The sequence below is a fragment of the Eucyclogobius newberryi genome, unplaced genomic scaffold, assembly GCF_026437365.1.
Source record: "Eucyclogobius newberryi isolate DKJ021-1_F unplaced genomic scaffold, fEucNew1.0.hap1 SCAF_4, whole genome shotgun sequence".
Lineage (NCBI taxonomy): Eukaryota > Metazoa > Chordata > Actinopteri > Gobiiformes > Gobiidae > Eucyclogobius > Eucyclogobius newberryi.
The window spans coordinates 29,608,070-29,634,988 of NW_027316056.1; the positions used below are offsets into that span (position 1 = coordinate 29,608,070).

General features: G+C 41.4%; 4 protein-coding genes across 4 annotated transcripts in view; 1 reads left to right on the top strand and 3 right to left on the bottom strand.

Moving 5' to 3' along the window:
- Positions 1-1,223: 1,223 nt before the first annotated feature.
- On the bottom strand, positions 1,224-3,538 carry gprin3b (GPRIN family member 3b). The gene has a single exon (XM_072463529.1). The coding sequence runs from the start codon at positions 3,427-3,429 to the stop codon at positions 1,777-1,779; it is 1,653 nt and encodes a 550-aa protein (XP_072319630.1). The 5' UTR covers positions 3,430-3,538; the 3' UTR covers positions 1,224-1,776.
- Positions 3,539-9,651: 6,113 nt separating this feature from the next.
- elmod2 (ELMO/CED-12 domain containing 2) lies at positions 9,652-12,510 on the top strand. The gene is made up of 9 exons (XM_072462700.1): positions 9,652-9,764; positions 10,255-10,402; positions 10,486-10,514; positions 10,659-10,756; positions 10,823-10,952; positions 11,039-11,172; positions 11,614-11,682; positions 11,753-11,886; positions 11,962-12,510. The coding sequence occupies exons 2-9, from the start codon at positions 10,258-10,260 to the stop codon at positions 12,111-12,113; spliced, it is 891 nt and encodes a 296-aa protein (XP_072318801.1). The 5' UTR covers positions 9,652-9,764; positions 10,255-10,257; the 3' UTR covers positions 12,114-12,510.
- A 35-nt stretch (positions 12,511-12,545) lies between these two features.
- Positions 12,546-14,994, bottom strand: ucp1 (uncoupling protein 1). The gene is made up of 7 exons (XM_072462699.1): positions 14,837-14,994; positions 13,952-14,082; positions 13,667-13,865; positions 13,392-13,589; positions 13,222-13,323; positions 12,956-13,136; positions 12,546-12,889 (listed from the first exon to the last, which is right to left on the bottom strand). Exons 2-7 carry the CDS (start codon positions 14,075-14,077, stop codon positions 12,775-12,777), a joined length of 921 nt encoding a protein of 306 aa, XP_072318800.1. The 5' UTR covers positions 14,078-14,082; positions 14,837-14,994; the 3' UTR covers positions 12,546-12,774.
- Positions 14,995-21,206: 6,212 nt separating this feature from the next.
- The window catches only part of tbc1d9 (TBC1 domain family, member 9 (with GRAM domain)), a 30,375-nt gene continuing 24,662 nt past the window's right edge, over positions 21,207-26,919 (bottom strand). Inside the window, exons 14-20 of the mRNA XM_072462213.1 lie at positions 26,271-26,438; positions 25,456-25,696; positions 25,308-25,373; positions 23,937-24,023; positions 23,536-23,604; positions 22,976-23,079; positions 21,207-22,890 (exon numbers count right to left, since the gene is read on the bottom strand). Of these exons, the coding sequence (XP_072318314.1) occupies positions 22,162-22,890; positions 22,976-23,079; positions 23,536-23,604; positions 23,937-24,023; positions 25,308-25,373; positions 25,456-25,696; positions 26,271-26,438 (1,464 nt within the window). The 3' untranslated portion in view covers positions 21,207-22,161. The remainder of the gene's footprint in view (positions 22,891-22,975; positions 23,080-23,535; positions 23,605-23,936; positions 24,024-25,307; positions 25,374-25,455; positions 25,697-26,270; positions 26,439-26,919) is intronic.

The window sequence follows — 26,919 nt, forward strand, 5'->3', positions numbered from 1 at the left end:
AAAAGACTTCAAGACATTAGATTATAGCAGGTTTGTGGAGCATATCCCTAACAAACAAAGGTTTAACATTTGTGGATGTCAGTAGTTTGGATTGACCACCATCTGAAACCATGACATCATCAAATTCTAGAACATGAAGGCAATCTACTACCACACTTCACGTTTGCTTCAATTATAGTTTCATTTGTATTCAGCATTTGAATGTGCAATAATGTAGAGATCCCTGTTGTTTATAACGGAACTATTTATTTAAAGCACACATTGTATTTTACTTCATGCCATTTCAATTAAGTACAGTTGAATCACTGAAAATGTAGTAGTACTGAGACAGCCCAAAAATCCTTTGAAAAAATAAGAAAGTGGTATTAGTAGTAACAGGAACACCAATAGCAGCGAAAAGTATCGTAGTGATGGTAATAGTATTAGTGAAAGTAGTTGGGGTAGTAGTAGTAGTAGTAGTAGTAGTAGTAGTAGTAGTAGTAGTAGTAGTAGTAGGCTACTGGTGGTAAAATAAATAGTAATGAGCACAAAAATAATATGTGATTATTTATGATGACTGAATGTTCATCTACAAGAAATGCAACAAATGTTTTTACAATCTTCATAATGAGCGTGCAGTGTGATGGGCACCTAAAGGTCAGGCCTCTGTTAGAGCAACAAAAGAGATTCATAATGTGTAAACTGTGTACTCACATTCACACATGTACACAAGTGTCATTAGAAAAATTCCCTTATTAATATGTGAAAATTATTAATTGAAAAGGGTTTTATTTTACAATGATGTGATTTGTCCTGCTGTGACAACCAAATGTCTCTGGACAGGCCTTAAGTTCTTTAATCTGATTAGTTTGATTTATTAGGTTTTATCATAGCAACTAAGTACGACTTGTTATGAAATATTGAAATTAATAATTATTACATTATTTAAATTTCTTAGAGTTATAAAAAAAGTTTTTTTGTTTTTTTTTCATAATATCTGGCGTAAAGCAAACAAAGATCAAATCAGTTCATATTCGGGTCAGAAGTCCAAACCCTAAAAACACACAAATCTGTTTTGACTTTTCTGAACATACTTTTTGATCTCTCCTACTCGATCATTCAATACATGGTTATCGTGGTAGTATTTATATCTTATTTAACCCACTGAATAATTTAGACAGCAAATCTTGTGACACGCCCCGTCAGACAAGACTTAAATTAATCACACAGGAATAACAAATGTCTCTTTGTATTTTTAATAGAAACCCAAGGGAGACCAGGCTAAACGGTGCATGTATACAATCTCTTTCTGCACAAAGTAATCAATGACTTAGGAGAACTGTGCCAAAAAAAACATTACAGCCATTTTATAAATATAGAGCCCGGAGACAGCTCAACGACACATATCCAATGCACTGAATGGAATGAAGAACATAGCAGTTGCACAATAAAATCTACCCTTCACCTGCCTTAGCGCTGCCTTTATAACTAACATGCGTTTCACTATTATTGCCTTTGGTTATTCCAAAAGTTCTTCTCATAATAGACTATACGTATATCTATAAAATGTCTTGCGATTTGTTCTCTGTATCCTACTTTTCCGTCGTCCCTGCTCGGACACATCACAAATAGTAGAACTCTTTTTATGCTACAACATTCCGGTATACTTACAGTGCAGGGGCCCATTTTTGTCCCATTTGAGTTTTTCACGTGGCATGTTTGACTCATCACACGAGCCGAGGACAAGCGTTTTTACCTCCGCCGTGCGCGATGCCGCTGACCGACCCCCCGGGGGCGCTAGTCCAGGACAGAGGAGGGGGTGGGCCGCGCGCAGCAGTTGGGCCGTCTGACGTTTTGTAGCATTGACCTGAAAAAATTGCCCTGCCTCCGCTTGTTCTTCGTGCGCTGCGGCGAGTCCGAGATTGACTTCCTTATAGACGCTTGGGCTATCAGTTTCCTCTCTTGCTCCTTAATCTTTGACTGTAGGTGAATCTGGATGGCAAAGCCCAGCGATTCGGGGTCCACGGACGCGCCGTACACCTCCCACGTCATCCCTTGCTCGTCCCAGATTACATCTTGGACGTTTTTGTCTTTTTGTGTGTCATCCTCATCACTTTTTTTGCCCTCGTCCTTGCTCGCCGCCTTGCTCGCCGCCTTGCTCGCCGCCTTGCTCGCCGCCTTGCTCGCCGTCTTGCTCGCCGTCTTGCTCGCCGTCTTGCTCGCCGTCTTGGTCGCCGTCTTGCTTACTGTCTTGCTTACGGTCTTGCTCGCCTCTTTGCTTGTTGATGTTTTAACCTTAGCTGTATCAGCAGTTCCGGACTGGGCATTGACCCTCCCTGTCACTTGGGACGCCTCCGATTTAGAACTGGGGGCTTCAGTAGTTGTATCTTTTTGCTTTCCCGCTTGAAGTTCTCCTTCTTTGTGTTTGCTGTGCTCGATGTTGATCTGATAGACCGGCTGCGTGTTGCACAGAGTCGCCGAACCATCTTTGGGTTTGGCTCCCAGCTTGCTGTTTTGCTGAGGGCACAACTCCGCCTCGACCGTTAACTTATCTGCACCTGTGGCTGCGACGGATGGACTCGCCACCGCGGTTGCATCGATACTTGGCCGCGGCGCATGAGCGAACAAACTCGGGCTTGTGCACACGCCTCTAGTGCACATGTGGGCCACAGCTTGCACCTCCACGTCGCGGCGCTGTATGGCGGGCGTGGGCGGAGGTTCTGAGGTCATCGTGGAGGCTTCGGCGTAGTGCTTGCCGTTGGGATTTGGCGCCGGTCCCGCCATCGCAGCTGCCGGTTGGCTCGCCTCATTGATCGACTGGTTCGGCGTGGCGGAAGTGTGCGAGGAGGAGGCGACTTGTGAGGCTGTTGCGGTGGGTTCTTGGGAGGAAGTATCGAGAGGAACTGTGGTTTCACATTTCGCTGGGAGCGGAGATTCCAGATTTTGCTTGGGCGGAGATGAGATAAATTCGTCATGCGTCGCCAGATCTGTAGTCCGGATATCCGAATTACCATTTTGACTAGAAACACTTTTGCTTGCACCATTCTGCGTTTTAACCCCTTCCGTATCTTTTACCGTACAGTTGTTGGTTTGTGCGTCTACTTGTGACGACTTCATCTCTGTCACGTTAGCGTTAGCATCCTTTCCGTCACATGACAGATCCAGCTGGTGTTGCTCTGCCTTCACCACAGCCTCGCCGTTCGCCGGCTTGTCCATGCCATCCGTGGAATCTGACTTTGCGGTGCTTTTTGATGTGGTGACATTCGCAGTATCCATAGAAACGGTGTCTGGGTTGCGATCCGGGGTGGCGAGGATCGGGCCGGGACAGCGCGGTGTGAGGGCCGATTCGCTGACCCAGTTGGCGTTGGACTCCTTATTGCCCAGCGGGTCGACCGCGGCCAGCTGAGGAACCATCTGCACCGTCACTGTCCGTTTCGGGTTGGTTCCCATATTGGATTCAGTCTTTTAAGAAAAGCGAATTATAATCCAGAAAGGAAAACAGATGAGTGCGGCGGCCTCAGTTGCTGCTCTCCGTCTCCTGAAGGAAGAGAACAGACATGATTATACTGTCGAAGCATCATGTCAAATTAATATTAATACTAAATCTGCAGTTACGGCTCCACCACACACTCATAACACATTATTCTTCTACTGGGCTGTACCGGCTTTTCATCTTTATTGGTCCACGATGAGTACATAATAAAGATGCAATAAATACATGGCAATGGGCGATGAGTGTATTCCCCAAAAAGCACAATAAATGAACAATAATAGTATGTTTTTACTTGGAGAGTGTGAAAGTGTGGATTAAAGGTTCCTCTTTATAGGTTTGGTGTTTTGTAACGGAAAGAAACATTTTGTATTGTAATAATATACAGTTCAATTTGATGATCAGATTCTAAAACCTCACACATTTTTCCTAACTGAGCTGGAAAAATGTGGTCTTGTGAGGATGTCGTTTAACAGTCTATCTTTTTTTAATTGAGTCGTAACATGACAAACAACCAGTTGCTATAGTTTTGTAGTCCACATTTTCTGTCGCTGCTGCAAAAGCTTGACACAGATGCAAACCACAAAACATCACAGTCAGAAAGCAGAGTGGATGTGGTTTTTGTCCGTCTGCATGTCGTATTCCGACAGAGCTTTGATATAAACTAACACAAAAGTCTCGATCCTAGACTGGTTTGGATTCGATCAGTTCGGGTGATTTGTTTTTCCCCTTTTGTGGAGCTGTGCATTGACCCAGAGCTGTTTTTCATGCTGGTTTGGCTGCATGCGTTTGCCCCAGTCCTGTATAAGAAAATGTACCTTGCCGTATTTTGACATTATTCCCATTCGTTATCGTATATCCCACCTTTAGTTTAACCGGAAAAGCTGAGATCACACCAAGCCAGTGTGGCCAATAAATCATAGCCTTGTAAAGATTGATTCTATTGTCAGTGAAAAACCATTCCTCATTAATTAGCGAGCAGCAAAGACCACAATCCCAAGAAGAAAAGAGACAACATCCAACACCAGTGACACAGAAATCTCCCAATTTCCTCATGGTGTGTTCTTCTCACACCTTGCCTCTGGATGAAATTGACTACTTGTCTCAGAGCACGCATCTAGGTCAGCCCTGCGCGTGAAAAAAAAAAAAAAAGAAGACAAACAGCGTTACATCTGCAATATCTACCACTTTAGAGCAGAACAGATGAACTGTAGCGGGACTTGATCATTATTTCCACGAGACACGGGGGACAGCGGACCAGAGAGAAGACGCAACGGCGCATAATTCCGCGGGAACATTATTGATGAGCAAGAATTTTACTCAATATGATGTGGACAGCTGCTCTCCCTTCTCTCAAATCATGATCCAATTGTCAATGGGACATAACGCGTAAAAAGAAATGTACAAAATAATCAGAATTGTAAACGAGAAAAGCTGGTATGTTTTGGCCGATGCCTGACAGGTGCAGTCTATGTGTGCCATCCTACTTTTTTTATTCTAATATTCAATTATAACAACACACAAAAAAAGCCCGTGGTGGTCAGATATCCCGCCTCATCCCAAACGCGCCCGGTGCTCTCTTCCAGCCCGCCGCGCGCAATAACGGCACCGTCTGCGGACCCCTGCGTCGCGGGACATTTGGCGTGACCTTGCGAGGCGAAATACGCGGGTGAAGCGGAGAATACGAGTCGAATGATACACGGGAATCTTACCTTTTGAAGGGAGGATCCGGAGAGAGGGCGGGGGGGTGCGCCTCTGCTCCGGTGCGTGCAGAACGGAGCAGTGCGCGGCGGCGGACGGACGGACGGACGGGGGAGGGAAAAAAAACAAAACCCCGGAGCCCCCCGTGTGTGCGCCGCGGACCGCCAAACCACGCCTTCTATCGCGATAAGGGTCCGCGGAGGTGTCGGTTCCTCAGTGCCACATTCCCAGCTCCCGTGAAGAAGAAGTGAGTGTGAGATAGAGAGAGAGATGGGGAGAGTCTGTCCGACGCGCGTGTGAGTCACCGCGGCCCCCGGAGCGTGTCCCTTTTTACGCGCGCGGGGGGGGATGAACGGGGCGGACGCGGAGGGAGGTTGTGTCTTGTGGATGCGGGGAAGAGCTGAGATGCAGAGAGGGGGGGGAAAGGCAAGAGAACCAGCAGAACTCCACACGTGATAAAAAAAACTGCCTTTTTTTTATTGCTTCTGAACAGGGCCGGCCCAAGCCTTCAGGGGGCCCTAAGCGAAAACATTTTTGGGGGCCCCTCACCACGTCATCAGAATCAGTTTTATTGCCATTGTCAGTAAACTATTCACATATGGGAACTTTCTTCAACGCAAACAAAGAGCACCAAAACTCCAGGGCATCTGTTTGCCAGTTAGTTTACTCTCAACACATCACAAGCTCAAATATTGATAACTTAAATCCCACAATGCAACTTGGTATTCCGCGCTGACATCACCTCTACTCCCTGTACAAATAACACACATCCCAGATATGTTTTTGGGCGTATTTGGGGGCGTTAAGGGTCTACAGCCACATTAGCAGTTTAAACTAATGAACAGGGGGGTCTGGGGGCCCTCCCCCAGAGATTTTCAGACCTTTTTTGGGTCTTCTGCTGCATTTTAATTTGGTCCAGCCGACTAAAGTAAGAGTAAAATGTTGAGGTTGTAATGCTATAAAATGATGATGTGATGAAACTGTGCCAGGAGAAAATGACTAAAGCCAGTTATTAATACATTAGTGTACTTAATTACTCAATACAATATTGGCTATGAAAAATAATTATGGTCAAATTGATTCATTTTAACTGAAAATGTAAAAGTAATAGTTATCCTTACTAATTTATCTTTTACAGCTCCCAACTGTTCCTTCTTGCCAAAGTGACAAAACAAGTTATATTAAATTAAAAAAATGGCATAAGCATTGCTTGATTAACAATTAACACTGATAAAACAGTGCAAACATATTATTCCCAGAGAATTAATAGTATATAGTATTATTCTATAACAGACGTAATCATAATATGTCTGGTTATTTTTCACTATCAATTTATTATAATTTATAACAAATAGTCTAATGATGCTTTTTAAATAAATTGAAATGTTTTATTGCTCTATTAAAAGTGAATTACAATATAAATGTTTGTTCTGATCAGAACATCACACACTGGACTCCTGCATGAAACAATGCTGCGATGTGATTGGCTGATGGACCTCACGTGCATAAACCTTTACGTTCCTCTTATTGCACTTTAAGAAGTCAAAGTAAAACAGACATCACGAGTCACGATTGATCTCACACATGGTGATGTGAGAGAGAGGGACGCAAACTCAAACCAGCTCATCTCTAAGTGAGGCTGCACAGGGGCCCGGGACAGGGGCCCGGGACAGGGGCCGCACACTGTTCACTCCAAAGTTTCACATCAGAGGTTCTGGACGAGACGGCGCTCGTCCGGACCGGATCTCCGCCTCTTCGTGACCTGGGGCACAGACGCCCCTCACCGGCCTCACCTGCAGCTAACACGGGGCTGGTGTAAATGTGAAGCTTATTATCTTTCATTCAGACACATATTATTAAGCGCGGGGCAGAGCTCTCCTCGCCTCCAGCCTGAGCGAACTAACGTGACAGACTCGTGTTGTTTCAAACAGCAGCATTAACCGTCTCTTTGTAAGAGAAGTTCAATACCTGGAGAGTATTGTTGAGTTTGCAGTTTCTTTACATCGTCAAGAAGTTTCTTTCTTCTTTCGTTTTTCGGCATCGGGGGGATATATTCCTCTGGACATGAGGACCACGTTGTGTTGTGTTTATGTTTTGCTCTCGTTCTGCTCGCGCACAATGAAGTTGACCAATCAGCGCAGGTCTGGTGTCTCGGTTGCCAGATTGTCATTACAAATAAATGCGTTTTTTGTGTTATATGTTACCGCTGTGTGCGCTGCCGCGCCAGCAGCGCTACTACACTAGTGGCGCACGCTGCGCTTGCACTTCTCATAAGACGGGTTGCCAGATTGGGGGCCCTATTAACGCCTCGGGGCCCTACGCGGCTGCTTAGTTCGCTTATAGGCTGGGCCGGCCCTGCTTCTGAAGAACGAGATCGTTTGTTTTGGTGCGCACCTTTGTCTGTGTCATTAATAAATAAGCCTGATCATAGTAAGCCTATTATTATATAGCCTATTGCTATTTTGATCCCATAGCAGTTGTTTCTCTTGTTTTGACTTGTATAGGTTGCTTTATCATTGTTCATTGTTTTATGTTGCACTGAATCACCAAACAAGTTCCTATGTTTGTGAATTCTGTTCTTTGACAATAAACCTTTTCTGATTCTGATTCTGGGAGATTTATGGGGAGATCAGGAGTGCTGTGGACATTGGAAGGCAACAACAAAGATCTATCATGGGTTTCCTCTTTGGGAGCCCAACCCCTCTATTATACTTATTATATATTAAGTACACATCTACTCTACATATCATTTCTGGCTGTTCTTCTTCTTTGTGCAGACATATGTTGCTGCTGGGACTGATCCTTTTTCACATTTGGCTCGGTTGTACTTATGCTTCTTTCCTGATGATCAAATGGATACAAAACTACAAGTACAGTATCTTTCAGAAGGCAGTTGGTGTCTATAAATGTTTTAAACAGTGCATCTATAATAAATGGCCTGCTATTGCCAAATCTGCAATCTTGATCCATTAGGTTGCATTGCCTATTTGAACTTTATGACAAACGTTTATTAATGTTTTGCTCTTAATAAAGCACAATGCCATGAAGTGGTCAAGTGAACAATGGCACCAATGTCATTAATATGGTTACCACTGCATAATTAGATTTGATCCCCTTTTAAGTAATTTCAGGTCAAGTCTGCATTGCTCTAAACCCCAAACCAAGTTGTCTCACATGCCTTGAACGTCCACTGCATTACATTACCAGAAATGTCTTTAAACCAAATATATTGTGCAATGGCCTGAGTGTTATGCATCAAATTTGGGCATCGTTATTTTTTTTTTCTATTGTACAATTGTCTCCTACAGAGATTTTGCAGTGTGTTTGTTGAGCAAAACCATTCCTTAAAGTAATCCTCAGATTTCATCAACATTTTCGACAAAAGGTCAACAGAGGGCCGAGGACTAGATTATTTTGCTCCAGTGTATATCCAGATTATGTGCTTTTTACAATTGGCCTACATTTAGAGGCGTGGGTCTCTGATCAAACAGGTTGTGGGTTCAGTCCTTCACCCCTACACCCTACACGCAATCTTTGTGTTACTTGATGTACCGATGTAATCAGAGACATGCTTGTATACAACCATTTTTAGTGGAATTATTATCATTTAACGTACCTATAAAATAAGGTATGTTTCTGGTATTACAATCAACAGGTCTAAGCCAACCTGGGACACAGGAAATTGGAGGTTAAAGCAGAAAAAGGAGAGAAAATGACACGTGGAATTGATTGTTTCACAAATGGGTCATAGCATCTCCAAAACAGCCCTACTTATTTGTTCATTATTTTAAGTTTTGTATAGAAAAATGATACAAAATTAATAACTCAGATTTAGTTCAAATGGTCTGGCCTTTTTTGAGTCTTGGCTGAAGTTTAAATGATGTGATGTTATAGATAGAGGCCTACTTTCTCTTGCAGCCCAAACAGACTGATTAGAGGAGGAAGATCAAGTCTTGATTAATTAAAAACAACTCGGGTCTCTCAAGGTGCAGAGTTGATGTGTTAATGAAACATAAATGAGCCTGAACCTGCTAAAATGCGCTAAACCCAATATTATTATTAATATAAAAGATGGTGCAGTATTGGGGAATAAACATCGAATGACTGTATTGACGTTGACGCCATCTTGTGGCCGAACTGCAAGACTGCAATCAATGAAATACAAACAAATAACCATGGAAGGTTGTGTCCGTGGATGTTTTTTTTATTATATTCATATTTATTATATCATGTAAATAAGATGAAGATAGCGCTTTAAAGTCTTCCGCTGTCAGTAGTGTTTATGAGTTTCCTTGACTTTTCCAAGGAAACAAAAAAGTAAACAAATATGATATAAATTGCATTCATGAAACTTTACGAAATAGATCCCCCCAAATATGTATAAACTACATATACAAACTATATATAGACATTTCTTAAATATATTTCCATAGTTGCTTCGTGCGGTTGAGTTTTGCCGTTTCCGCGCGCACGTAAACGCAGCACGTAAACTGTTGTCAAGTGAAACGTCGCTAACAGCTGCTCGTCTGATGCTAGCATCACTTACACACCAGGGCAACTTCAGCTGTATTATTTGCATCTTTTCGTCTTAACGGTAAGACAAACACATGTTTTCATCATTTGACACACACTGTTTTCGTAAAGGAGCTTTTCTTTGACCTCATAACACAGCTAACTGACTGCAAAGACAACCTGTTGTGTCCATTTTGTCAATGACTTTTTACTTTCACTTGAGAATAAAGTTAATACACAACTCAACTTTAAAGAATAATCCAATTTATTTCATTCAGTCTGTATAATGTGTGTTCTGGTCGGCATAGCTTTAACTGTACGTACGAGAGCTTAGCCATAGCTAACGTTACTATGCTAACGAGTAACATGGTAACCATCTTCATCCATGTTCACGTGTCTATGGGGTAAATAACTGTCTCATATTCCTTTGAAATTCATGACCTGCATCTTTTTGGAGATTGTAATAAAACAGTGGCACAGGCTGATGCCCAAATGAGACTGTGAATATCCCTGAATAGTGTTTTTCATAACCTCTTAGCTTTATAATGTCTGTCCTGTGTTTATCTTTGCAGAACATGTTGGCTTGCCTCCTGCGGTTCGTCTACACGTCCTTCCTGAGACACTGGCTGAAGTGGCTCCTCAGACAGGCCACAGGCAAATGTGAGCTGCAGAGAATATGCTCTGGATACAAACATGGGGCAGCAAGGACAACTAAAGCAGGTGATGGAGTGTGTCTGTGTCGCCAGGCAACCATGGTGGGAATTATGAACTTATAATGAATGTGTTCCTGTCGTTTGTCACAGAGTATTCTCTACAGTCGTCAAAGAACAAGGTAAAAGGCACTTACGCGACACAAAGAGGGAGTAGTAATACATACAGAGCCGAGATTTTAAAATGCACAATCACATCTGTAGTCGACAAAACAAATACCTCTTCTTTTTTTGAATGTGTTTGTTTACCAAGGCTTCTTTTGCAGGTCCTAAGAAATGCGTTGACCGCCGAAAGGACCAACTTACCCCAATGCGTGGATCAAATAATGACAGAGAAGAACGTCAAACCGCAGAAAGATCCGCTGTAAGTTTTATTAACTCGACTGTGGAAAATAACAAGTATAGATGATAAAATAATGTTGTTTTGTAGGTTCAAGGACAGCCTCCACACTTGTTTATTACAGATTACAGGCTACAGCCAACTGTATGTGGGCGTGGAAGAGTTGAGAAAAGAGGCGTTCAGCTCCGATAACCCGGCTCACGAGTCCATGCTGCCAAAGGTCCGTAACTGGTCGTTTTTACATTGTACTTTTGAGAAGTAAAACATTATTATTTATTTATTTATTTATTTATTTATTGTTATAAGCTGTGGGACCTGCTGATGCCCTCGGTCAAACTAGAGTCGAGGATCACGAAACAGTGGGGAGACATTGGTTTCCAGGGAGACGACCCCAAGACCGACTTCAGAGGAATGGGTCTCCTGGGACTTATCAACCTCATGTGAGTGTCTGAATCGCTCCATATACCATATTTTCCGGACTATAAGTTGCACCAGCCAAAAAATGCATAATAGAGAAGAAAAAACATATATAAGTTGCACTGGAGTATGAAATGCAGTTGCAAGTGCGAAACTAACAGATAATATCACATATATAAGTCGCTCCGGAGTACAAGTATATAAGTATAAATATAAGTATAAGTCGCACCCCGGCCAAAACTATGAAAAAAAGGTGCAACTTATAGTATGGAAAATACGGTACACATCTTATCCGTGGTTTAGAGAAGAGTTTGAGAAGTAAAGTTTGCCACGATAATCTAAAATAACCTCCGCAATAGCATCGTCTTTTTTGCACACTGCTCCTGACCAGATTGTCTAAGGATTTGTCTACGAGCATAAACATTGTCTACTTAATCAACATGTTTCGGATGTGTTTCTCTCAGATTCTTCAGTGAGAACTACACAGAGGAAGCTCGGCAGGTTTTGTCGCATGCAAACCACCCTAAGCTCGGGTGAGACGCTGTAAACGATACTATTAATAAACGTGTGAAAGTCAGAGGATTGACTCATTCCGCACGACAGGTACTCGTACGCCATTGTGGGGATCAACCTGACGGAGATGGCCTACAGTCTCCTGAAGTGCGGAGCTTTGAAGCCTCATTTTTACAACACGGTTGTGGGTTCGCCGGAGCTGCAGCATTTCCACCAGCTTTACTGTACGTGTTCATGCGCAACCGCTGTTCAATGACAAAACGCACGGCTGCTGTCAAAGGCTTTTTCCTCTCTTCTAGGTTTCCTGGCGTATGAATTTGACAAGTTCTGGCTGTCGGAGGAACCAGAGAGCATCATGTTGTTCAATGAATACAGAGAAAAGTTCCACAAAAAAGTTCAACTCTGCCTGACGGACCCGGCTGTGTGCCTCACGTTAAGAGCAGAAAACTGATTTAACCGCTCCTCGTCTTCTCCTTTTGACCCTTAACACTTGAAATGGTGTCAAATATTCCAGTACTTCCTGTAATCAACAGTGACAGATTGAGATGTAATTGGTTTGTGAGTTTGCAGCTGTACTCGGCAGCTTAGTGGACATTTGCAGAATTACACCACCACCATGTACTACAATAAATAATATTTATACTAGTTTTTGTGTGTTGTTGTTTGCATGATTTTGCCATTTGCAAAATATATGAAACCATTAACACAATGTGTGACCAAATATTGTACAGAAATGTTGGTGTAATAAATGAATAAAACTTAGTAATTAATGTGTTTTCTGTATGCCATTTGTACTTCCTTTGTAATGAGTAACACATCAAAGGCAATAAACTAGTTTTATGGCCTGAGTGGATGTGAGTGCTCAACATTAAGTCAACGCATGTTTTATAAAACACAGTATTTAATATGTCAAATACAGGCATTATTGAATGTGTATCTGGTGCAAAGTGCCCAAATGTCCATACATGCTCAAGTAAACATAATGTCTGCATTATATATAAGAGCTCTTAGATTCCCTTTTTAAACAAAGGACTTGTGCTGCCACAGGACAGGAATACTGCTTTTATAAGGCTTTAAGATCAAGATTTCTTCAGTCATTTAACAAAACAAATTTAGCTGGTGGTTTCCATATTTTTCTTAGCGACCATCATGAGCCTCTTGACTTGTTCAAACGTCACAAACATCACAACGTTCCATGAGCCAAGCCTGAGAAATGACGGCACAAACCTGAAACACGACAAAAGAATACGGTTTAAAAGACATCTATAAAACACAAATAATGTGTGTGTTTACCCTTTGTAAAAAGCTGTGGGCCCCTCTTTGGTCAGCATGACCCAGGAACAGTTAATGGCACTTTTGTATTGTCCAGGTGGTGAGTTCATGTATCTGGTTTTGACAACATCCACTGGGGAAGCTATCACCGTGGTAACAAAGCCTGCTCCAAATGCTGAGACGAAGTGGCACGGGAGATTATCTGCAGAAGAAGAAGACAGATATCACTATTGTTTGAATTGCCACTTTTTATCAGCAGAGGTCAAAGGTCATATGTGTGCACCCACCTGACAGGAGCTTGTGCCTGAGGATCGCCTCTTTGATCAGGTCATAGGTCACCAGCTCTGTGCAGTTCACCAGTGCATTCCTGGTGATGTTGGGAAATGTGCCTAAAATGACATGCACACACACGTAAACCCGAGGCCCGTTTGCCCCCAGAATGCAATCTGTTCTCCACCTTTCCAGAGCCCTTTCAGGCCCTCGTTCTGGAAGATGTGCCTGTAGGCCTGCATGGTGCCGCTGTACCGCCGCGCCACGCCAGCCAAGGTCACCTGTGCCTGGAAGCGCACCTTCACCACGTCTGTGGGCTGAGCAAAGGACACTGCCATGGCCCCCGTGGTGCAGCCCGCCAGGATGCGCACCAGCACTCCAGGATCTGAACATGGAGCAGGGGGGGGGAGTCATGATGTTGTGTGAAGGTGAACATACATAACGCACGTCAGCGGGGCTCACTTTCTTTTCCTCCAGTGTACACATCTTTAACGTTGTCATAGAGGCCTATCCGGACAGAGGCGAAGCACAGTTGCCTCTGCAGTCCCGCCACGAGCCCGTTGTAGAGGGAGCGGGGCCCCTCTGTGCGCACCATAGTGGCAATGGTCCCGAACACCCCCCTGTACCTGATGTTCTGCACCGAGGTCTTCTCTCCTTGGATCTGCGGATGCAAACACACTGCTCTTGAGTATTGCACGAGTATTGTACACGTTTAATCCTGCGTGGACATGTGTGTGAGGCAGATACCTGGAGCCGCACTTTGGCTGTGTCCAGGGGAAACGTAATTAAATCAGCGATGCAGGCGGCTGTCCCGGCACTGGCCATCTTGACCGCCAGAGGAGGGGGGACATCTGAAGGCTTGAGTCCCACCATTGCTCCTGGAATACAGTGTACTTCACGTTTATGGTTGGGTACATCTCTTCTTGTTTCATCACTAGGGTTGGGAATAACATGGTCCCTCACGATTCGATACACATGGCTCATAATACTTCATGTTTACAGCGATAAACAATATATTGCACATGATATTCTATAACATGTAACACACTTTTAAATGGAATAAATATCACACAGATTTGGGGAAAAAAAACTTTTTTACTACAAGCTTTTTAAGAAATACACTCATTTAGATATTCAAAACGGTGAAAATGCCAATTTTTTTTTAAATAGACGAAATGCTCATTGTATCTGCTGATATTAATACTGTATCACAATATATCGATCTATTGTTTTTATGGTACGTCCCCAATTATGACAACCACTTATTCCAGGAAGAGTAATGACAGCAGAGACGCAAAGACTGTAACTCCAAGAAAAATGATTTGTAAACTACATCATAATCATATTATTATATTGATTTCAACAATTACAATTACTCTTCACCACTACAATAACATATCACTTTCAATTGTATTTGAATAAAAGGAAATAGTATCAAATGAAAAGTGATTTACTGATATTTGTTTACTTCATTAGTATATATTGTGTAAAACATTATTTGAGTATACAGAACGTATGTGTTTGCACTTTGCAGCTGTGCAACACAAACATTACTACTGCATGGTTCATATTTTCTTATACGTTTGCTTTTAATGAGTCAAGTACAATACATTTTGAAGGCGTAGTACTTACGGTGTTATGTCCTCTGATGTGTTTTATTGGTCCGGGGCAGTTCCGATCATAATCCAGTGCCCAGAGAAGAGAGATTGATGTGAAGTCCTATATCAATATATTTACTGCTGTCTTTCTTTTTATGACATGTTCAGAGAGGCGTTACTGTGTACTCCGGTCCGGCAGGTCAAACCAAAGTCCACTCACTGTCAGAAAGTCAATGTTCAATTTACCTCACAGAACACACACTACTCAGAAAACAACACGCTTCACATAGAGCCGCCACAAGGACCTTTTCAGTCATTTAGGAGCGTTACACTACAGCTCATAATAGATCATATATATACTGTATATACATCAGGCCCTACAAACGATTTATTGCGGCCCATGACCCACCTTCCAAAAAAAAAAAAAAAAAAATGTATTTACCATATATGCAATCTTGTTTACTGGTTTAATTCTGGGTTAGCACTAGTTTAGACCTTGTTTAATTCTGCTGAGTTAGTCCTGGTTCTGACTTGGTTGGTACTAGTCTAGTCCTAGTTTAATTCTGGTTCAGTACTGGGTGGCAATTTTGGTAAAGCAATTTGTATTATATTTTTCACAAAATGTTATCAGTAGTTATTTTATCAAATTAACTCATTTGAGTTAGTGTTGAGGATATTTTGTGTGACCCAAACTGTTCTTACAGTCTTATGTACAGTCTTATGTACTGTATTATGTACTGTATTATGTGCTGTATTATGTACAGTACTATGTGTACAGTATTATGTACAGTACTATGTGTACAGTATTATGTACAGTACTATGTGTACAGTATTATGTACAGTATTTTGTATAGTATTATGTACAGTACTATGTGTACAGTGTTGTGGACAGTATTATGTACAGTAATATTTGTACAGTATTGTGTACAGTATTATGTGTACAGTACTATGTGTACAGTATTATGTACAGTATTATGTGTACAGTATTATGTACAGCATTATGTGTACAGTATTATTCACAGTATTATGTGTACAGTATTATGTACAGTATTATGTGTACAGTATTATTCACAGTATTATGTGTACAGTATTATGTACAGTATTATGTGTACAGTATAATTCACAGTATTATGTACAGTAGTATGTGTACATTATTATTCACAGTATTATGTACAGTATTATGTGTACAGTATTATTCACAGTATTATGTACAGTATTATGTGTACATTATTATTCACAGTATTATGTACAGTATTATGTGTACAGTATTATTCACAGTATTATGTGTACAGTATAATTCACAGTATTATGTACAGTGTTATGTGTACATTATTATTCACAGTATTATGTACAGTACTATGTGTACAGTATTATGTACAGTACTATGTGTACAGTATTATGTACAATATTATGTACAGTACTATGTGTACAGTATTATGTACAGTACTATGTGTACAGTATTATGTACAGTATTTTGTATAGTATTATGTGTACAGTACTATGTGTACAGTGTTGTGGACAGTATTATGTACAGTAATATTTGTACAGTATTGTGTACAGTATTATGTGTACAGTACTATGTGTACAGTATTATGTACAGTATTATGTGTACAGTATTATGTACAGCATTATGTGTACAGTATTATTCACAGTATTATGTGTACAGTATTATGTACAGTATTATGTGTACAGTATTATTCACAGTATTATGTACAGTATTATGTGTACAGTATAATTCACAGTATTATGTACAGTAGTATGTGTACATTATTATTCACAGTATTATGTACAGTATTATGTGTACAGTATTATTCACAGTATTATTTACAGTATTGTGTACAGTATTATTCATAGTATTATGTGTACAGTATAATTCACAGTATTATGTACAGTGTTATGTGTACATTATTATTCACAGTATTATGTACAGTACTATGTGTACAGTATTATGTACAGTACTATGTGTACAGTATTGTGTACAGTATTATGTATAGTACTATGTGTACAGTATTATGTACAGTACTATGTGTACAGTATTGTGTACAGTATTATGTACAGTATTATGTGTACAGTATTATTCACAGTATTATGTATAGTACTATGTGTACAGTATTATTCACAGTATTATGTATAGTACTATGTGTACAGTATTGTGTACAGTATTATTCACAGTATTATGTACAGTACTATGTGTACAGTATTATTCACAGTATTATGTATAGTACTATGTGTACAGTATTGTGTACAGTATTATTCACAGTATTATGTACAGTACTATGTGTACAGTATTATGTATAGTACTATGTGTACAGTATTATTCACAGTATTATGTATAGTACTATGTGTACAGTATTGTGTACAGTATTATTCACAGTATTATGTACAGTACTAGGTGTACAGTATTATGTATAGTACTATGTGTACAATGTTGTGTACAGTATTATTCACAGTATTATGTACAGTACTAGGTGTACAGTATTATGTATATTACTATGTGTACAGTATTGTGTACAGTATTATTTACAGTATTATGTACAGTACTAGGTGTACAGTATTATGTATAGTACTATGTGTACAGTATTGTGTACAGTATTATTCACAGTATTATGTACAGTACTAGGTGTACAGTATTATGTATAGTACTATGTGTACAGTATTGTGTACAGTATTATTCACAGTATTATGTACAGTACTAGGTGTACAGTATTATGTATAGTACTATGTGTACAGTATTGTGTACAGTATTATTCACAGTATTATGTACAGTACTAGGTGTACAGTATTATGTATAGTACTATGTGTACAGTATTGTGTACAGTATTATTCACAGTATTATGTACAGTACTAGGTGTACAGTATTATGTATAGTACTATGTGTACAGTATTGTGTACAGTATTATTCACAGTATTATGTACAGTACTAGGTGTACAGTATTATGTATAGTACTATGTGTACAGTATTGTGTACAGTATTATTCACAGTATTATGTACAGTACTAGGTGTACAGTATTATGTATAGTACTATGTGTACAGTATTGTGTACAGTATTATTCACAGTATTATGCAACACTGACCCAGAGGCTTTGGCCCCAGGAAAAATCTGTCCCTTGAGAAAGTGAAGTGTAACAGCTCCGCCTTGTATGAATATACACACCACATGCTACATATTCAAATGTTACAGTTTCCACTTTCCACTCATTATCATTTTTTATCATCCAGACCGTTCAAGGAGGCTTGGCCTCTCAACCAATCACAGAGCAGCTTTAGAAAAGGGAAAGTAGTAAAGCTGAGTAAGTTTCTGTGTATGTATGTATGTATGTATGTATGTATGTATGTATGTATGTATGTATGTATGTATTGTGTAACACTGGTGTCTCTGCTCAGTCGGAGCAGCTCACTCAGGAGGTAGTAAAGGACTATCATATGTGGAAATGTTTAAAAAGCAGAGCAGTGACGTAAAGCCATGTCCGGAGTTCACTGTGGCAGATAAGATCACACCATGTTTGAACTCAGTTTTGCTGCTGCGGCTGACTTAGTTTTTTACTTTTTATTCATACAAGGCAGAACTTAATGAGAGAAACTCACGAGTGCCCTGTTACATACAACACACAACAACACATTAAACAAGCAGAACAGAATATCTAGATGCAATAGCAATAAAACAATCACTAAAACAACATAAAACATTGGCACTGTGGATTTTATCAGTGCTTTGAATTCATAAAAAGGTATAAAATCCTTTAATTTAAAATGTCTTTGCGTTTTGTTCCATAAACCAGCTCCGTATTGATGCAATGAGACTCTAAAATAAGAATGTCCTGAGATCTTAATCGCTGAATATCTGATCTGATGTATAAGTGACAGTGGTGAGATCTGTATCCTTCTCCTGTAATGAACCTTAGAGCTGGACCTTAGTGATGAACCTTAGAGCTGAACCTCAGAGCTGGACCTCAGAGCTGGACCTCAGAGCTGGACCTCAGAGCTGGACCTCAGAGCTGAACCTTAGAGATGAACCTCAGAGCTGAACCTAAGAGCTGGATCTTAGTGATGAACCTTAGAGCTGGACCTTAGTGATGAACCTTAGAGCTGGACCTTAGAGCTGAACCTCAGAGCTGAACCTTAGAGCTGAACCTCAGAGCTGAACCTTAGAGCTGAACCTCAGAGCTGGATCTTAGTGATGAACCTTAGAGCTGGACCTTAGTGATGAACCTTAGAGCTGGACCTTAGAGCTGAACCTCAGAGCTGAACCTCAGAGCTGGACCTTAGTGATGAACCTTAGAGCTGGACCTTAGAGCTGAACCTTAGAGCTGAACCTCAGAGCTGGACCTTAGAGCTGGACCTTAGAGCTGGACCTTAGAGCTGAACCTTAGAGCTGGACCTTAGACCTGAACCTTAGAGCTGAACCTTAGAGCTGGACCTTAGAGCTGGACCTTAGAGCTGGACCTTAGTGATGAACCTTAGAGCTGGACCTTAGAGCTGAACCTTAGAGCTGGACCTTAGAGCTGAACCTTAGAGCTGGACCTTAGAGCTGAACCTTAGTGATGAACCTTAGAGCTGGACCTTAGAGCTGAACCTTAGAGCTGGACCTTAGAGCTGAACCTTAGAGCTGGACCTTAGAGCTGAACCTTAGAGCTGGACCTTAGAGCTGAACCGTAGAGCTGGACCTTAGAGCTGAACTTTAGAGCTGAACCTCAGAGCTGGACCTTAGAGCTGGACCTTAGAGCTGGACCTTAGAGCTGAACCTTAGAGCTGGACCTTAGAGCTGGACCTTAGAGCTGAACCTCAGAGCTGGACCTTAGAGCTGGACCTTAGTGATGAACCTTAGAGCTGAACCTTAGAGCTGTTTTGTTGAACCGAGTGAAAATCCAGTTGGATATATTGAATCAGAAGGAGCATAGAAAGCACATGACATCATCTGCAGACAAGTGGCAAATAGAGTTTATGTAAATTGTGAATAGAAGTGGTCCAAGGACTGACCCTTGTGAGTTCACCTGAAAACCACCTCAGAATGTGAATCAAACCCAGAAGCAGACGATCCGAGAGAATTCAATGATTTACAGAATCAAAGGCCTGAGACAAATCAACAAAAAACGCAGCACATTCTTCATGATTGTCCAGTGCAATAGCGATATCAGAAAGCATGCACCTGGTTACTTATTAGCTTCTCCAAGAGTGTTGCTAGGCAGGATAGTTTTGAGATTGGACGGACATTATTCAGATCATATTTCTGTGCAAAGGGAGAGAGAACACAAGCAGTTTGCCAGAGTAATGGGATACTTTCAGTGTGAATTGTGAGATTAAAAACAATTTACTATTAGTGGGGCTGATGACAAAAGTAACCTAGGTTCCAGGGTGTCGGCTCCAGTGGACTTTTATGAATCTATAGAGAGCAACATATTTAATACTACATACTGTGTAAAGAGCTTAAGGGAAAATACTTGATCATCAGGTCTATTCTCATGTTTTGGGGAAACGGCAATGGATTGAGCAGCATAAAAAAAATGTCTGGTTAAAGCCTTTTATAATTGAATTTGTGAAAGAGGGAGCAGAATGTTGTGACAAGGTTTTAACAGTTTACAGCCAACATTTTGCAGAATTGCTCTTTGATTCAGTGAAAGTGTCGGCGTAGTAAGATGCTTTGGCTTTGTGAACAATAGAAACATATTTATTGTACTCGGTGAATAACCACAGTATTCACAGTCGGGAGGTGCAGCCCTTTGCCACGCGCACGTCTCTCACCAAAGAAGGTCCCAGGACGAGCACTGAGGGACCTCGTTTGTAGTTGTACGAGCCTGGATGTCCCAAGTGACGTCTCCGTGTTTGGTCCAGAGCCACAGCCGGGGCCCCAAAGCTCACTCTGGAGTTACTTCTGTCATTTCAATCCTTAGATATCAGGGCTAAGTGTCTCACTGTCACTCTTTTTCCTCCTATAGGATCTACTGTACACTGTATCATGTGTTATTGACTGCATACTCTGTTAATGATGCTTCTAGGGAAGACCTGGGCATTTGTGGCCCCAGGGGCAAGATGTGGCCCTCGGCATGTTTTAATACGGACCCTAGGAAGATTTTAGTTTCTATTTTTTAACTGTCTGTAACATCTGTCTGCACTTGTATCCTTAATGAAGATGACATGAAATGAATTGAATAATAGATTTAATAGCCTATATTTGACAGAAAGGTGATTTTTTTTATCTTCTATCTATCTAAAAAAAAAAAAAAAAAATCACACCAATGATCGCGGGCCGGGATTCGAATATGGCCCTCGGAGAAAAATAATTGCCCACCCCCCTGTTCTAGGGGTAGCATCAGTATTATACCAACCCTGAACAGTAGATGGCAGTGTTTCACTCGTTTGGTGCAGGGCTTTGAATGGCTATAAACATTGCATTACACATTAAAACTGCAGTGTATAATCAATTTAATTCTTTCGCATGTGCACAAAGTATCCAGAGCAAGAACAAGGCAAAAGTATTCACATAACAGTGGATGGCAATAGCATCACGGTGTAAACATAAAGTGCTGAATCTGACACGGTGTAACGATTAAACATTTGAATTCCAGACATGTTTTAGTCACAGTTCACATCATATTTTCCGACAAAAAACCGCACTGATGTATGATGAGTGAACAGAGAAAGTGAAATATGCAGAAGTGAGGTCCATTTACAGTGAACAAACTCAAAACAGCATTGTTTTCCACCAAATAAAACATGTTTAAAATAGCAGCAGGTTGGAACATAAAGAGGCAATAACGATGTTGTATGTTGTTGTATGACAGTTAGTACATTGAGTATTATATTGTATGTGGACATTTACATTTACATAGTCTAAGAGTACTAGAAGTTACAATCTTAACATCTATGCGAAATGTAAAATCAAGTTTAGCTACTTTGTGTGGACACTGACTATTGGAGCAAACGCTACAAACCCGATTCCAAAGTCTGGGAACATTCAAACTATTTTAATTTCCATGGTAACGGCCCCTTTTAAAAACTGTGATTTTATTTAATGTACATTCTATTTTGGTTTGCCTCGACTAAACTTGTTTTTAGTGGTCCCGTACAATATTATGACGTTGTATTATGCATTTCATATCTCATTATATTTTACACAGCGTTCCATCTTTCTGGTTGTAATCTGCAGGTTTGCATGTTTGTTCCTCCTCAGAAAACTCTCGGAGCGCCTAGGAATAAACGTCTCTCACATGACATGATAAAATACTTTTCCGGGAACATTTTGGTCACAAAGTATCACCCTCACACGTCACATTCACTCGAAAACTTTGCACATCACCGACTTCTCTCGCGCGCCGTTCCCTTTTCTCAACAGTCTTTCGTGCGCCGCCCTTCCGTCTCCATCACCCCGACAACGAGATCTCATAGTCACTTGTGGACAGCGAGTTCGCCCGTCCCACTTTTCCCACGTTCTTGGCGTTGGTGATGCGCGCCGTCACCTCTACTGGCTTCTCAAAGTACTGCACCAGCGCTTGTTCCGTCAGCACCGACGCCAGGAACTGCTCGAACGTGATGGCCCAGTCCCGGTCCACGCTCGTGCTGTGGGGTAACCCTGTGTGGTGGCGCGAACCCATGTGACCCCTGTTGCCATGGGAACCGCGGCTGTCGCTCCGCACCAGCACCGTGTCGTCGGCAATGTCCTCGCACTGCAGCTTGTCGTCCATCTCGTGCGAGCCGGCGCTCAGGACGGAGTAAGAGGACATGGACGTGTCGTCTTTGGTCTCGTCGTCGGACGTCAGCATGGCGGAGGACGTGCCTTTCGGGGAAGAGTCCTCCAGCTTGACCTCCTGCATCGGAGGGGTCTCCGCGCCGTCGTCCGCCGCTTTCTCCTCGTCGCACGGCTCGTCCCCGAGGGCGGACGGGAGGTGGACGGCGCCCCCGGTGACAGACTCCTGCGTGGCGCCGCTCTCTGGCGTGCCGTCCTTTCTCGCGGCGGCAGAGAAGAGTTTGCCCACCTCGCCCATCTCCAGCAGTAAACTGGTGACGGTGGCGGTGGCGTGGTACAGCTCTTGCTCTGCCACGTCCTCGCTGAACATGCTGTAGAGCGTCTTACAGAGCTCGATGAACTGGCTCTGGAATAGGAGAGAAAAGAGAGTCGTCATTGATGAAGACGTTCCGGTTCTTTGTCTGAAAAAGGTTGGACGGTTGAAGTTTTACCTGATTGAGCTTGGGCAAGTCTTTGGGGTTTTCCGGTTTGGATCGAGACTCCTGGTTCCATAGTTTAAGGTAGTGGCGGTAATCCGGTGGGTTCAGTTTTTTCACTACAAAAACAGAACAAAAACACAATGAACCAGGGTTGGGCAATTTTTTTTTCATTTTCACATCCAGTTTTGCACAGTTGCTCTGACTATATTGTGTACTTAGTCACAGTATTTTTCATTTTAATGTAGTAAATACCTTGTTTTTTATGCATGCCTTTTTCTATAGTCGTCAATATTTTCCTATTATTATTCATTGGTTTATGTTGCACCTATTGCTTATTTGTTCACCGACAGTGGCAACAAAAATGAAATGAAATCATCATCATAATAAACAAATAAATTGGCTTTCTATAATCATTTCCTGAACATAAAAAATACTTTTAATAACGACCATTTAAAAAACAACAACGTATTGCTCAGGAAAGGCTTTATCGGGATTGTCAAACTGGGAATGTGCTTCGGCGATACAATTTTATGTAAATACGATGTGTGTTTTATGACACAGCATCATCTCACCTTTCTCGTTCTTAAAGGTGACTCTGACAAACCCGTCGTCCTTCTCACTTCTGCACCGCGAGTCGTGGCCTGGATTCACAAACATCAAGACACGCTCGTTAGTCATGCAGATATCGCAGCTCATTTTCCATTTCCACACCGTCTTTGACATAATTTATCAACGACTTTCGCCTCATTTCCTGCTCCTGGAACCAGCGTGTGACCCAGATTGGAATAGGCAGTTGTTGAGTACTGCATGTGGATGTTCTCTATATTTATCAAGGTGAAAATAAGCGACCGACACAGTTCAGACTTGCACCTCGCACACATCACGTTACCCAGATGCTGTTCTTATCGTGGCTTTGACGCCATTTCCGTGACTACAGAGTGACCGGGTGCAACGCTGCGCGGCTAAAACGTACCCATGGAGGCTTCTGGAGCGATGTCTTCGAAAAAGTACTGCGTGGCTTCGAAGGCGGAGTCCGGCTCGTCCTGTTCAACTGGTGCGTCTGTGAGAAGAAGGAGGAGAAGGAGGAGGAGAAGGGGAGAAAGAGGAGAAGAAGGAGAAGGAGAAGGGGAGAAAGAGGAGAAGAAGGAGAAGGAGAAGGAGGAGAAGAAGGAGAAGAAGAAGGAGAAGAAGAAGGTGAAGAAGGAAAAGTAGATAAAGAAAGAGGAGAAGAAGAAGGAGAAGAAGATAGAGAAGGAGAAGGAAAATTTAAGAGGAAGAAGAAGGATGAGAAGGAGAAGAAGGGGGAGGAGGAGGAGAAGATAAAGAAGAAGAATATAAAGATGAAGAAGATAAAGAAGAAGGAGTAGAAGGGGAAAAAGAAGAAGAGGAAGAAGGATGAGAAGGAGAAGGAGGAGGAGAAGGGGAGAAAGAGGAGAAGGAGAAGAAGGAGGAGGAGAAGGAGGAGAAGGAGGAGGAGAAGGGGAGAAAGAGGAGAAGAAGGAGAAGGAGGAGGAGAAGAAGGAGAAGAAGGAGGAGAAGGAGGAGGAGAAGGGCAGAAAGAGGAGAAGAAGGAGAAGAAGGAGGAGAAGAAGGAGAAGAAGGAGGAGAAGAAGGAGAAGGGGAGAAAGAGGAGAAGAAGAAGGAGAATAAGGAGGAGAAGAAGGAGGAGAAGGAGGAGGAGAAGGAGGAGAAAGAGGAGAAGTAGGAGAAGGAGAAGAAGGAGAAGAAGGTGAAGAAGGAAAAGTAGATAAAGAAAGAGGAGAAGAAGAAGGAGAAGAAGAAGGAGAAGAAGAAGGTGAAGAAGGAAAAGTAGATAAAGAAAGAGGAGAAGAAGAAGGAGAAGAAGATAGAGAAGGAGAAGGAAAATTTAAGAGGAAGAAGAAGGATGAGAAGGAGAAGAAGGAGGAGGAGGAGGAGGAGAAGATAAAGAAGAAGAATATAAAGATGAAGAAGATAAAGAAGAAGGAGTAGAAGGGGGAAAAGAAGAAGAGGAAGAAGGATGAGAAGGAGAAGGAGGAGGAGAAGATGAAGAAGAAGAATATAAAGATGAAGAAGAAGATAAAGATGAAGAAGAAGAAGATAAAGAAGAAGGAGTAGAAGGGGGAAAAGAAAAAGAGGAAGAAGAATATGGCAATAATGTTACTATGGCAGGTTTGTGGAGCTAATCGCTAACAAATCTTTATTTAAGTTCAATATTTGTGGATCCAAAGTTTGGATATCTCTGTCATTACAGGCCCCTCCCCCCCATCAAAGTCATCATAGTGCCGCCAGGCCACGCTACGGATCACATCTATGGAGAGGTGACCCCACTCGCATGTTTTTAAATCACAAACAGACCATTTACCTGGGATGACGTGTAACTTGTAGAGCAGTTTGAGTTTCTCCGTGAGGTCGCCATGACACAGCACGCCTGTAACCACGACAACATCGTTTCATTCCTCAAAACAAACAACAAACAAATGAATAAATAAAAAACACAATTTATTTTGTACCTAGGCCCGTGATGAACTCCCTGAAGTTAATGAGGCCGTCTGCGTTGTGGTCGAGCAAGCGGAAGAAGCGCAGTGCCAGGGGGTCCGAGTGCACCCCGTTGGCCCAGGGGAAGAGCAGGGTGAAGAGGCCCTTGAACTGCTCCGTGTCGATGCGGTACTGCTCCAGGTACGGCAGGCTCGGGTCGTGGCGCTCTGTGGGGTTTGTGCTGCCGCCCCAGTAACAGCTGGTCAGGTGCTCCGCCTGGCACCAAACATGGAGACATTAGCATTAGCATAAACAGCATTTTTTAAAACTTTATTAGGCCTTCAAGAAAACATAAGAACATTTTGATTATCTTAAAATTGAATGTGTTTGTATGTAAATATGTGTAATTACAAATTTAGTTACTGTAAAAACTGCCCAGCGGGAATAAATGTGTTTTTACTTCAACGAGACATCTACTGTTCATGGTATGTGTATAATTTCAATGTTTTACTTTAATACACGGAAATCTAGTGAAAATATAAATCAATATTGCAAATCTTGTGTCGTGTTTTCAACCCTTTTCTGAGATATATTTGTCATTGAAAGGACAACGCAGCAGGAAATAGACGACAGTATGAATATATTTAAATGTAAAAAGGCGAATTAAATTAGGGGGCAAAGTTGTCAAAAAGCAATTAAAAAGCAGCATTTGTTAAGTTTGTGATAAGAAAGCAATATGGCCAACAGCCGAGAGGCATTTTCACAGGTAAACAATTCGATTCGTTAATGCCCGTGCGCCATTTTAGATAATGAAACGACAGTGATTAGGAAAAACAGCGGGTGAAATTACCTTGAAAAGTATAAAAAGCTCCTCCAGTTCGTCGATGCTAAAGGCGGTCTCTGTTACGATGGTTCTGACCACGTTGCGTTTCGTCGTGTCCTCGATGGTCTGGATGACTCGGAGTCTCTGTTTGAAACGCATCTGCTCGATGACGTCAGCGCGGATCGAGCCGAAGTTCTGTTAAAAAATAAATAAACAATTAAATAAAAGACTTGAAAAACGACTAAATGGGACGTTTTCTTTTTGGTTCTTTGTGTCTTGATTGCGCTTTTTTTTTTGCTCTGTTTTTGGTGGATATCGCCTTGTTTGGGTTTAAGTCTTTTCTCTTTGGTCATGTTCTCGTTCTTTGTGTTTATTTTTATGTTTAGAAAAGTAAAAAAATAAAATAATGTAAAGAAAATAATAAAGTAATAAAACTATACAATAATAAAATTATAAAACAATACAAAATTATAAAAGAAATCAAATAAAAAGATTTTTTTTTTATGTTAAAAAAAAACTAATGAAAACATCTGATGAAAACAAAACTGAATAATAAAACAAAATAAAATAAATACAATAAATACAATGAATACAATGAATAAATAAAATAAATAAAATAAATAAAATAAATAAAATAAATAAAATAAATAAAATAAATAAAATAAATAAAATAAAT